The sequence below is a fragment of the Phoenix dactylifera genome, chromosome 15, assembly GCF_051530095.1.
Source record: "Phoenix dactylifera cultivar Ajwa chromosome 15, Ajwa_hap1_PhDact_Kaust_v1.1, whole genome shotgun sequence".
Taxonomy (NCBI): domain Eukaryota; kingdom Viridiplantae; phylum Streptophyta; class Magnoliopsida; order Arecales; family Arecaceae; genus Phoenix; species Phoenix dactylifera.
In genome coordinates, this window is record NC_143204.1 from 24,778,235 (window position 1) to 24,791,882 (window position 13,648).

At 40.1% G+C, this 13,648-nt stretch overlaps 1 protein-coding gene across 4 annotated transcripts; it reads left to right on the forward strand.

The window, feature by feature from the left end:
• Window positions 1-1,681: 1,681 nt before the first annotated feature.
• LOC103711556 (uncharacterized) lies at window positions 1,682-13,648 on the forward strand. 4 transcript variants are annotated; one of them, XM_008797752.6, is made up of 5 exons: window positions 1,682-2,086; window positions 3,412-3,897; window positions 11,935-11,966; window positions 12,079-13,052; window positions 13,193-13,648. In XM_008797752.6, the coding sequence occupies exons 2-4, from the start codon at window positions 3,570-3,572 to the stop codon at window positions 13,015-13,017; spliced, it is 1,299 nt and encodes a 432-aa protein (XP_008795974.3). In that variant the 5' UTR covers window positions 1,682-2,086; window positions 3,412-3,569; the 3' UTR covers window positions 13,018-13,052; window positions 13,193-13,648. The 4 variants fall into 4 exon arrangements, 3 of the variants coding, with proteins under 3 accessions (XP_008795974.3, XP_008795972.3, XP_088568106.2); XR_015973767.2 differs by having other exon boundaries at window positions 1,705-2,086; window positions 12,079-13,114; XM_008797750.6 differs by adding an exon at window positions 2,209-2,274 and having other exon boundaries at window positions 1,705-2,086; window positions 12,079-13,648.

Genomic DNA, 13,648 nt, shown 5'->3' on the forward strand with positions numbered 1-13,648 from the left:
CGCTGACTGCTGACAAATAATGGGCTGGTTAAGATAAAAAGGTTTGTGGGCCATTTGATGTTTCCATTTGCCTTGGACACAAGAAATCGCCCAAGTCATGATTAGAGGATGAACGATTAATTTTTCGATCAAATTGCCTTGTAGGTGTGCTAACCAACCACCAATCAACCAAACTCAAAAAGATCCTTGCGTCCAAACTTTTTGCCTTCATATGGCTGCAGGTAGTTTGTTACACCTGCAATTTTGGGCCATGAAGTTTTTCTTGTCAACTATTTCACAGTGTTTGCATCTGTTCTGTAGGCTAACTTTTGATATTTCATTGCTTCTTAAATTTTTATTTATCACATTTGTATATTGATTGCATAGGCAATTTTTTAATATATATATATATATATATATATATATAAGATCACTCTCACCTGGATTCTAATGTTTTATATCCATTTTTCTAAATCATATAAAAAAGAAAAGAAAAAAAAGGAGTGGACAACATGTGCTTGATTACATTATTATTTTATGACCACCATATGTGCCGTGACTTTGGAATTTTAATTAGTCATTTTCTTTATTCTGTGGTAGTGCTAAAAAGCTCATTCGATTATGACATACTTGGACTAAAGCCAATGCGATACAAGTAGATTTGTTGCCATTCTTTTTAGATTTAGCAAACGAAATCACCAATTTGCTGAGACATTACTATAATATATTCTTAAGCATAAATTAAGCTCATCACAGGTTTACTTTTTGTGCCATGTTTAAGATATATTTTTGTATTTCTTCTCTAAGATAAAGATAGAGAAATCCAGCTATATTATAATTATTTAGAAGGGTGGAGTGCAAAGCCCGGAACACACCAATAATGAGATGCGAACCCTGCCGCCAAGTCGTGGTGGACCGATCCGTACCCGTACCCATACCCATACCCGACCCGTGAACTTGACGGGTCGGGTAGATGGGTTCCGGGACCGCGTTACTCGTAAAGTCCGACGTGGCATCTAATAAAGGCACGTCGCACCACTGATGCGTATTCCCCACTCCTCGTCTTCCCCGGAGATGCCTTTCCCACTTCAGCCCCTCCCATATCCAAGTATGTGGTCACTCGAGGTGAGCACCGAAGTCACCACCCCCGCCAACCCGTCGGCAGCCTTGCAAGCGGGACTGCGGGAGTGGAAGGTGACCAGATCTCATTGCCACTTTCTTCTTTTCCCGCCGCGCAAGGCAAAATAGCGCTGCATGCGCAAGCTATCCTCCGATCGCGCTCGTACAAAATTTATGCGACCGTGGGATCTCGGTTATGTCAGCCTTCAGGACAAAGTAGACGGCAGTATTGTGTCTGTATAGAAAAATATATGCGGGGACCAAGGAGAAGAGAGATCGTTCAAACCAGCGTCTGTGGAACCGTCAGAACCAAATGGAGCCCGTCCGGACGGCAAATTCGAAACGGAACTGACCATCCCCACCCGGACCAGATTCCCTCTTCTGCCCGTTGGAAGCTTTTAATTCTCCAGTGAGCTGGATGCTGAAAACGTAAGACTTCGGAATGGGTAATGATGAAACACGCCTATTGATGCCCTTCGTGTATCGCGTTGGACGCCGCTGTGGGACAAAAATTTTCCGCCGGTATGTAGAGCTAACATGCGTCCCGTTCTTTTAACGGAGTGAGGCCGCTCGTTATATACCCACGTAGAAACCCCCTTGTCCTTTACCCCCTCTTTCTCTCCTCTTTCCCCGAACCCCAATCTCTCTCTCTCTCTCTCTCTCTCTTCTGAGACTCTAGAAGTAGAAGGAGAAGCGAGCGGGCGAAACCCCAACCCTGACCCTTGAGGGCTTTTTCGATCGGGGGCGTGGCTTCGAACCTGCTCTTTGAGTCCGCCGACAGCTGATGAGCTGGGGCGACCGGAGGATTTGGCGGGCGAGATCCGAAACCCTAGCGCCTGCCTCGAGTTCCGATGGAAACGGCGGTTTTCGTGGCGGCGAGCCACGGTGTAGCTCTGACCCGATCGACCTGACGCGCTTCGATTTGCATATCGCGGTTCGATTTGGAGCGTCATTACATCGATGGTTTGGATTTTTTTTCATTTTTAAGGTAATTTAAGCATCTAACTCTAAGAATTTCGTCGCTTCCAGAGTTCTTTGGCCGTTACTTTTTTTAAGAAAAAAATGGAGAAACTTGGAATAATTAGTGCTTGTGAATTTCTCGGATTTTAGGGATTGCGGAGGAGGTCAATAGTTGGTTCGTTCTCTAGAATGGAACATGATTTTTGAGCTAAATAGGTTCTATTTCTTCCCCCTTTTTTTTCTTTTTGTTCTTTAAGCGAGTTTTGCGGGATCAGTGGAAGAGTAGTTGCGATAGTACCGTTTCTGATGTAAATTTTTAAGATAAATTTACCATCTCGATCCGAATAATTTCGTCTTGAGAAGTTCTTTATTTTATGATGGAAATTTTAAATTTGCCAGTGGTTTTCCGACAGTTTCTCGTAATTTGGGGGTTTTAGGGATTTCTCGGGTTTGAATTATGTTCTAACCTTGCTGGATTTGTTTTCTTCTGGTTTGAGTGATTTAACGGAGATCAGTGGAAGAACAGTTGGGGACATCAGTAATAAATATTGATGAGAGCTCTGAATTATTGTTGTCATCACTAATCTTATCAGTTAGGATAAGCATAACAGCATTAGCTGCTGAGGGTTGTATCATTGTTACGTTTTCTATTTTGGAGATCGGATTTTTTTTTTTTCGCAGACTTTACTGCTGCTTTGACCGCCGGTCTCTCGCTAATTTTAATAAGTTTGTTTCTAATAAATGCAAGGAGGAAAAAAAAAAGGGGAAAATTCTTCTTTGAACGAAATTTTGTTTCTTGGACTCTAAGGTTTTGACTTCATTTTATCGCTTCTTTGACAACTGGCAAGCGTTTCCCTTTCCCCTTTTTTCCTTTCTCATCGTCGAGAGGAGTGATTGAATTTTATTCTGTTGTGCTCTAGTTTGTTACAGGACATCCCATCTAGCGCCTAAAAAAATTCCTTTTTTTTTCTTTCAAAAATTAAGTTTGCGGCCGATTCCAGCAACTCGTCTAGTTCGTTTGTCTTTTTTTATTTTATTTTATTTTTGTTATGACGATGATTAGGAGAATTTCTTTGGTATGTTAGAAGAAGAAATTTAAGGATTTGGACGATCATCTTTCTTTCTTTTCTTTCCCGGTAATTTGGTGGTTAAGGGCAATTTCCTTGTGTGACTTCTGTTTGTTTGGAAAGTTTAGTTGAAAGCTTTAGCTAGAATTTGTTAAAGTCGATGGTTTCTCTTTTTTCCCTTTGAAAACTAGGTTTTGTGCGGAACTTTCCAGCAGGGTAGCTTTCTATTTTTGTACTTTTTTTTAATTAATTTATAATACCTTTGTTTCCATGTTTTTGCGTGCAGGGGCAGCCAGGTATTGGCATCGTGATTTCGTTTAGAGCATTGGTGTGATGGTCGTGAAAAAATTCACGTCTTCTTACTGTAAACATTATCGTTATTAGTGGTTTCTTGAGAAATTTTTCCTTTTGTTCTTGCGGACCTTTTTTTTGATATACATAATTATGGGAGCCAACTGTTGTGTGGCTGCAAGGGACAAGCCATTGCCCAGTAGAGGTCAGTTGGAAGTTTCTACTTATAGGAACATCAGACACTCACCTTCATGGAGCTTCCGATGGGATAATCGAACACACATAGAGGATATCATGGAAAACCCGAGCCGATTTTCTCATAACAATAGTGGAAATGTAGGCTCTGAAATTAAGAGTGGGGCGACCACAGAAACTGAAGGCCTTTCAGAGGGGGGAAGTCCACCAAATCCTTTTCAGACACAAAAGTGGCATAAATCTTCTACAAAGTTCGGAGCTGATGGGAAGTCTAAACCTGCTGCTGGTAATATTTTCTAGCTCTTTCTTGTGCAGCTTTTTTTCTCAGGCTGTCTTTCTACAAAATTTAATTATTTTCAAGATGATATGGCGCGAGCATTTGTCATATTGTTGAGAAGTAATTTTTCCACTCATGTTAAATTGTTCTAAGGTACTGGTCAGTTGTAACATAGACTGCAGCTACACCTTAGTGCAGTGAAATGAACAGTGCTTAAAAAAAGGACGAGCATCTGGGAATTATTTGAAATTCTCTTCAACCTAGTATGTTATGTAGCATGTGCAGTGAAGTCTTTTTTTTTTTTTAAGGGATGTAGAAGATTCATTCTGGCAGTGAATGCTATCTCTTTAAAATTATGCTGAAAGACACTCAGATTCTAGTTAACTATCTATGTCCAATTAGCCAGCATTTTGTCAGAATGATAGCCCACGAAAGTTGTCAACATACCCCCCCCCCCCCAAAAAAAAAAAATCTAGCAGTTCCATTTGCTCAATTTGTCGCTGCACTTCGTGTTTGATTCTATTTGTAGATGTAAAATATCTTTTAGCAACTCCTGTGCTAAGCATGATTGAATTCATTTAACTAGTTCTTGTTCAACTTCTCACTTGATTTCTATTATATTTTATGCTATATTAGCAGGGAGTTTCTGGGCCTTCAGTTCATGCCAGTGGCAATGTCAGCTATCCGTTTATCATGTCATGTGCGTAACACCTTAGTATGCCATCTAGTGCCTCCCCTTTCTAATTCATTAATAAGCCTTTTCTTTCATTTTCTAGAGGTGAATAAATGCTCGGTAATCTGCTTTTATCAAGGAAAACTAAAAGTTAGGAGTCATGTGATACTCGAGACAATATTAAATAGTATGCAGATCAGTGATGTTGGACCAAGTTGATGGGATAGATCTTTGTATCTATGTCAAATGAAAGCAAATTTTGCAGATGTAGCTGTCAAATGAAAAAAAAATATTCTGGGTCATATTTGTTTCTTTAAAATTTGTTCTTGATGGAGGAAAACATACTGTTCTGGTGCCAATCTTTATTTTTTAATGATCTTTGGATCAGCTTCTCCAATACTCCACTTTTGTGATTCACCTATGGTTTTGAGGGAGGAGTATGTCGAGGGAGGGAGCAAAACTAAGTGGTCTTTATGTCATATGAAAGCAAATTTTGCAGATGTAGTTGTTAAATGAAAGAGAAATTACCATATTTGTTGTTTAAAATTCCTTCTTGATGGAGGAAAATGTACCATTCTGATGCCAATTTTTATTTTAAAGATCGGTGGATTACATTTTCTAGTACTCCACTTTATGTTTCACCTCTAATTTTGAGGAAGGAGTATGTTGATTGAGGGTCAGAACAAAGTGGGATTCAACTCCATTTGATATGTTAAGGTGGGTTAAGAAGAGGATATGGCAGTATGTGAGCATACTGTAGGATTTTTGGTTATGAATAAGGTTTTACTTGGAAGCAGCTTTGGATATTTGGGACAAAGTAGGAAGACCTTGAGGTTGGTTAGAGTGTTTTGGTGTCTAAGTAGGTTATGACATAAAAAGAAGATTGTGTTTGGACCAAGATTCGTCGTCTCGGTACCGGATCCCGTACTGGTGCCACACTAGCACAGTGTCGGTATGGTACGATGTGAATTTTTTTTGGCGTATCGAGTCGATACGCCACCCATACCAGGTACTAGTACCGAACTAGTACGGTACATCCCGTACTGCCTAGTTCGGATTGGTACCGCATACCATGATTTGGACGGTATACTATTCAAATAGGAGGCATTTTGGAAGTAGGACAATTTACCTTTAAGGTTGGTGGAGAGGATTATGTTTGATCTTGGGAAAATATGGGGAAATGTTTCAGAATTAGAGAACGTTCAACTTATACATGAGGTTTTGCGTGGGTACATATGTTGGAGATTCAGGATGAATGGAAAGATATCTCAATTTGTGAGGATATTAGAATCTGAATAGGCCAGGGCTTGGTGGTGATATAGAAGACCTTGGAACTTGAAAGAATTAATTGCTACTCAAATTGCCTTGTTCGAGGCAGGAGCCTTTTGTTAGGACTTATCTTCTATGCACTGTTTTAAAAGACCAACTAGGCCGCATAGACAACCTGCTTTAACATTTTGCATCATGATTATGGAGGGTGAGATTGTTTTATAATTAGTAATGGATGTTGCAAGATTGCTACTTACCATTGACTTACTACATCTTATTTGTTATTTCTGTTTCGTTTGTGGGATTATGAGTATTTTTAGACATTTTCTTGTATTTATTAGTTTGCTACAATCTATTTTCTTTTGGGCAGTATTAACTTTTGGGTTCCTGCTTATCTGCCTGCATAGCGTCTAGGTGTTTCGTGGCTTCCTAGCCACCTGTTTTCCAGTTTCATCTGTTGAAACAATTCTTCTGTCTTGGTTTTATGGGTATTTTGGTCCTAGTGGAAACTTGAGGTGTAAAAAACTGCCCTTTTCTGAGGTGCTTGCCTAGCTGGCTTTTGCTGAACCAACATTTGAGTTTGACCTATGATGACAATGGGAAAGAAGGCACTTGGAATTTTAACTTTCTGGTGCAACTTGATGAAAATGGATTTATTAATCTGGATTGGCTTTTTAACTGCCTTTGTATTGTTTGCAATTTTTGATCAGCTAAGAGTGAGCTACTTCATTATCAATGTAACAAAGTGATCTTAAAACCTTGGAATCTAAATTCTGCATAACTGTGGGCTCAAGATTATCTTAAAATCCTAAAAACATATATAGGCTTCTAAGACAAATTTTATGATAAACAGCAACATAGAAAATATGTTATTATAATCATGCCAAGCTCCTTGTATAAGAAAACATAATCACAAAGATAGGTGGGACAAAATATTAAAAGTAGTTATGTGACCCTCCATTAAAGACAAGCAGCTATAGACAACCCAAGCGTCTATATAAAATTATGATATGTATCAATACGTAAGTTGCTCTACATTAAAGACAAGTTAGATAACTATCATATATTAACATCCTGAACTTGGAGCTTATTTTTAGAAGCAATTATTTATCATGTGAAAGAGTTCAAACGTGCTTAGTTTGATAGAGTTTTCGAAATTTGAAATTTGACATGAACGGGCAATGATTCGTCATGGGGTATTGGCACGAGTCCACCAATACGGATATCTCCAAGCTAATACCCATGGGTTCTTGTGCAGGCATGATAGTTGATTGGTTTGATGGTTATAATGATTGCCAGGTTCTTTTACAAAGATGGGATTTCCATGTTGCAACCATGAGATTGTATGGACACGGAGTCGCATTATAATCTGCTAGCTAGATAATTCTATCTTTAAGAATTTGTAATATGTGTATATCATACAACAAAAGAATTCTTCTTTCTCATTCTGAGTGTCTTGGCAAGATTGACTCAAAATATGGGGACACATATGAGCCACCAAACACAAGCTGCAAGAGTTTAACCTTGTTGAGAAGGTGCTCTAGTGGGGTCTAGTAGGAGCCCACTTGTACGCTCTAGGTACCTTGGAGAAGTCATAAATGCACCAGCTGTCATCGTTCTTGCTGTCATACCTGTGGATGAGAATATAAAGACCTCTAATACATATGGCAGACATTAATATGCAAATCCCTGAATGAGCTGGAATGTTATGTTCATGACTTGTTTGGGAGAGACAAGGACGTGGTTGCACCACCTCATGATCCATGTCTTTGTCTTGGTAACCCCTTCAAGAGGGTTGAATTTGGGCTCTTTGATGCTTCCATGGATAAGGTGCTTGTAATGATTTGGGTAGCTTGGGATGAACCCTCCAGTACTGCAAGATTTCTTAGGCTGTATTTGGAAGCGGAATAAAGAGGTTAGAATAATTGCGTAAATGGAGTAAGTTGGAGAGGTAAGGAAGGGTTAAATTATTCCACCTTTTTCTTATTCCTGATTTAAGTGGGGTGAATGGGATAGGAGGAAAAAAGTTAAAACATTTATGGTGTATCATTTTTCTGAAATACCCAATCCATCCTTCTAAAAAGTGATTTATTCTGTGTGCTTAAATGACTGTTTGGCAGAGAAGAGGTGGAATATGTGTGTAAGAGACTTTTATTCCTCCCCAACACAGCCTTGATGACTAAGAGATAAGGAGAAGGACAGGGAAAGGTTTTGAGTAGGTCGGTGCAGCTTACAGGTGGGTTATCTTGGCGGCTGTTATGTGTATTTAGAACAACCATGAACCATCATAACAGTTATAAAGGCTGCCTGTTACAATAAATTATTAATATAAGGAATCAATGATGGGAATTTTAGAAATAACGAATATATGGCCATTAATTCCTTGGAATGATCCCATAAAATGGGAACAATGATCTTTCTTGTACATTTTACTGTCCATCTAAATAGTATAATATTTTAAGTTCAAATATTTGTGCTTGTTGGTAATGATAACTTTTGGTATGTGAATAGTGAGCTAAGCATATAATGACTTTTTCCTATTGCGGACAGGACTGACCATTACAACAATCATTATTTTATTTCCATATATTTTTAACTGAGGCAGATATAGACAAATAAAATTGTAATTTCTGCTATAATGGTAGATAAGGGCAATGGAGCAGATGTTATTTGGAGATATCGGTGTTACTTAAACCTTGCTACCCACATAGTCTACCTAACATTCAGCTCTGTCAACTCATCACAATCCTCTCCTTGTCCTTCTTTCCTATAGCTGCCTGACCATTTGATGGGGTGGTGGGGGATGGCCCCTTCCTCTAAGGTTCCTTGGCTTACTGAAGGAATCTCGTTTAAGCATCAAATGCCCCTACAATTGTAATTTCCTATTGGGGCCACTAATATAATAATATGGATTGTGAAAGGTGGTACACCCATGTCACGATCTTCTTCAAACAAGTTGAGAACATAATGTTCCATCTTGTCAAGCAAGCTAGGGACTTTAACATCTGTTATACATATTATGATGGAAACAGATATTGGACCAATCAATTGAGGTCTTTGTATCCTTTATTGACATTAGATACAGCTACACTACGAATAATAAGAGTTACTTTTACAATTTTTCTGAGAATGGTACTTTAAGTAAACAAGTTGGTGTTGATTGGACTTGATTCCACCAACCTTAAAAGGTTGTGTTGACGGCTCACTATGACTTGTAAGATAGTTTGAGAATGAAAGCAAAGATGCTTGTCATACACACGTGCATACCTCAATGTTTAGGTTTATATTATTCTACCTTGGTGTTTGGGTTTATATGATTCATAACTTGGTGCTCAATAGTTGGTGAGTTTATTTGGTTGAAAGTTTTATAGTGATTCTATGAACTTTGTTCATGAAATCTCATTGTTACAAGGCCCGTTCCCATTGCACCCACTAGTTCAGTTGACCATGGTGGCTGACCTGATTCTGATGGATACTGGGCCTGGAGGCTTGCCTTATAGATAGGCACCTCTAATGTCTTGTGAAGAACCATTTACTTGAGCCGCGAGGTTTTCAACATTCATCTGATTTAAACATGTTCTAACTCTATTATGTGATTAATAATTTCTCCTAATAGTTTTTCATAGTTTTATGTGACCATGATACTCATAGCTTACATAGCTCATCTTTAATATAGAGCCACTAAGTCAATCAACCTTCTCCTCTCCCCCCCCCCCCCCCCCCCCCCCACCCACCCACCCACCCACACCTGGTGGTGGGAAAATGTACAACCATTGATGACAAAGTCATATAACTGCTTTTACTACCTCTTCTCACTTCGATTTTATGATGAGTTTGCTCGATCCATACATAAAAAAGAAATGCCTAAAAGATGATGAAGAAAGATATTTGTATGCACTAGGCATTGTGAAGCAGATATAATGAAACTTCGAACAATCGGAGTTCAAGAAGTAAATAAAATATCTCTTTATGGTGCAAAATACCAGGATATTTTATGAGTTTTGCTTCTGTGTGCAACTTCAGCCTAAAACTTTCAGAACTAACAAATAAAGAACCTATATATCAGAAAATATTCCAAATAGTTTGTAGTGGACTTCTCTTGACTTCTTTTTTTTCTTTTCTTTTTTTTTCCTTTTTTCCATTTTTCTGATTTTATGACTCAAACTCTGAGATTTGAAGTGAAACTGTAAAACCGAAACTCCACAAGCCCAACAAGAACCGAAGCTGAAATTGTTTGGATTCGGATGTGTGCGCATGTACAAATACATTACCAGCATATAAGAGGGTGAACCTATTGTCCAAATTACAAATCCTAGAGTTAGTTGTTTGCAAACATGAAGATTTTGACTTCAACAAAAAATATTTAGGAGAAGGGGTTTTGTTCTCATTGGGCGGTGCTAGCTCTATCTTGCAAATGAAGATGATCAATCACTTCTTACTTTGTGCAATTTTGTAAAGTCACCATGCTCCAACCAATTATTCTTAATTAATCAAACGCCCAGTCTTTTTTAAAGCAATGTCTCCATAGTTTCAAGCATGGTCTGCTGAATCGGCTCGTTCCGGTCGGTTCAGCACGTACCATACTGGTACCGACCCCACCGGTACGATACAACCACATAAAATGGTTCAGGGCCGGAACCGAGCGAGGAAGAAGAAAGCAGAGAAAGAGGAGAAGAGGAAGAAAGAGGAAGAAAGAAGAGGGGAAGAGGAGGAAGAAGAAGAGAAAGAGGAGAAGAAGAAGAGAAAAAGAAGACGGTTCGACGTACCGTGGGCCGACCCCCTCCTGAGCACCCCGACACGCACGCGGCCCTCCCAACGGTTCCTTTCTTGCTCGCGGGAGAAGGGGGAAAGAGAGGAGAAGAGAGGAGGAGAGAGGGGAAGAAAGAAGAGGAGAGGGTTCGGGAAGGAGGAAGAAGAAGGGAAGGGGAAAAGAAAAGAAAAGAAAAAATCTTTCCGCATGCGGGGAATCGCTCGTCCCGCACGCCATTCCATGCGCATGAATCTCGATCCCGCGCGGTTCCCTGCGCTCGCACGGTTTTTCTGCGCCCGTGCTCGGGGACTCGCGCGGGGCAGCGAACCCACGTGGCACCGCACGCGAGTGCAGGCCCACACGGGGCCGTGTGGGGCATTTAATGCCACTCTGTGGCTAAAATGCGGACATGCGCGCGCGCGTCGCCTTTTTTTTGGGTTCTAGTTTGGCACCGTACCGAATCGGTACCGAAGCCCACCGGTACACCGGTTCGGTCGGCTCGGCGGACACTAGTTTCAAGTATAGGCCAAAAATTATATGTAGAATTTTTGAAGGAAAACCTTGGTAGGAAATTAGTTCTGGTGATGTTTCAAAGTAGTAGGTCAAGGTTATGGAGGGTGACATGGAGATCTCTAGGTATTTCACTTATGATATCAACATAGTGCTTTGATTTTGCCTTCTTCCTTCACTCTTTGGGGATTTGCCGGGTCGTTTCTCCCTTTCTTTACTCTCATTTCACATGGATGAATAAACATGGGGTATCTTCATTTTAGGAAGGAGCATAAAGATGGTGTATGTTGAAAAAAAAAGTAGCCTATGTTGTAGGGATTCAATTAGGGTGGTTCATGAAGATTGCTCAAGTTCAAACTACCTTGGTATGTTACATAAGATCTGCTATAGCTGTAGTACCTAAACAATTATCTTAATTTGTTATTTCAATTACTGGAAAATATATCCCACTTGTTTGGTGTTTGCTCAGTAAGTTTTCTGAACCATTGATCAACCATTACTCTGTTTCCTTTTAAACAAATAGTGTTATAGACCACAACTTCAATCATAATATACTTTATCTTATTGTTAATTAGCTTATGTTAGAAGAAAAACTTTGTGAGTGTATTAGTGCAGAAATTCCTACGTGTTGATGCTTGCATTCTTCTCTTGCTAATCATCCTATTAGTGTCCATCTGTTCTAGAGGGTAAGCGGAATAACAGGAAGCATATATAAATTCTTATTGTGAGACATCTTGTGAGATTGTAATGGTGCAAGCACTGTTCATGAAAATGTTTTCTTTTTCTTCTCACCTGACTTGTTTATATCTGTTACTCTCATCTGACTAGTTCATGTTCATTACAGATCAATTTGTTGGAAGCAATTCATCCCCTGAGGTGAGTTGGGATTGGACTTCATTCAGAATTCACTTGTTGATATGCTTCTCAGCAATGAAGCCCACGATACACACACTCAGTTGATGTTAAATCTTTTGCATACCTTGTGCAGGAAAAGAACTCCATCGAGTCAACAGGCATAGCAAGTGCTTCAGATGCCAAGCCTTCAATTTCAGTTCCAATAAGTCCATCGTCGGCATTCAATTCAGATCCTTCATCCTCTAGAAGTCACTCTCTACCCTCAGACCCAACTTCATCAAGTAAAGCACGCCATTCGCCAGGATACCAACTCTCTAGCCAGGTCTCTGATAGCAGAATTCCATCTCTTCAGTCCCTGAATGAGAATAGCTCTCCCGAAGAAAGACAGTCCTTTGTTCTCTCTGTCTGCAGCAATGACTTGTCTACGGGAGGATCTCATGGTGGGTCTTCTGATGGCTGGTCCATGCGTACATTTTCTGAGCTGGTGGCTTCTCAGCGAGAGAGATGGTCATTTGACAGTGAAAAACTTAGCTCCAGCAACAGCAAAATAGGAAGATCAAACACTCAACAAACAACACCTCTCTCTCCTGATTGGCAAACATGCAGGGTTTGCTCAAAGCTATTAAAGGAGAGATCTCCATGGAGCACTCAGAAAATAGTGTCTACCAATGAGTTGTCTGCTGTTGCAGTTCTGGTTTGTGGGCATGTGTATCATGCTGATTGCTTGGAAAACATGACACCTGAAGCTGAAAGATATGACCCACCGTGCCCTGTCTGCACCCATGGAGAGAAATCTACTGCAAAACTGTCAGGAAAAGCCGAATTGAAGGGACGAAGCAAGATCTCCAGGATTGCAGTGGCTGACATTGATGTGGACAGTGATCCTGTCTCTGAGCACCGGAAAAGGAGTGGGAAAAGCCCGAGGATGGGAGCTAGTTCTAGCATGAAGAGCTCCTTTGGCAGGCCTTTCTTGAGGCGACACTTCTCTATGGGGTCACGACCAACACGGTCAGTATCAGAGAATGAGTCCGCAAGGAAGAAAGGGTTCTGGGCAAGGTACCGGAGAGATTGAACTAGCCCCTTGCTCTCCCGTGTTCAGGTAAAGAGGTGAGCAGCTCCTCTGATTCTTGTTTGCCGCTCAGAGTCAATATTACACAATTCCTGGAAAAGTAATTTCTCTTTACCCTTGTGCACTTAAATAAACAAAGTATTCTTCTTTGCCTGCTACTGTTGCTTTAATGATACAGAATACCTCTCTTACTTCTCTATGGAGTGCGAAACAAATGCTTGAAATGTTCCCGAGCAAGCATGTGTTTCTGTATGGAAAACCAAGGACGATGCTGACAGCTGAGGTATCAACCATCTCCATTGCCTCACTGTTCTGGAAAACCCAGGGCATTCGGCATGCTCGGAGATGCAGAATAAACTTCCCCTTGGACGTATCAAAGGATATTCATTGCAGATTAGTCTAGAGTTCAGATGGTTCACGGAACAGAAAAGTTGCTGGTAAGATTGAGATCTTGGATTAAATCCCCCAATCCAGCATCTTTTTATTATTATTTTCTTGCTGTATTTGTCAGTAATGTTCGTAGATTCATTTTCATTGTTTCTTCTGCACCTTTTCTTGCTTGAGAAATTATAGTATGAAAGCTACTGCAAATAGTCTATGAAATAAGTGTGTGTGGAACCTATGGTGATGCAAA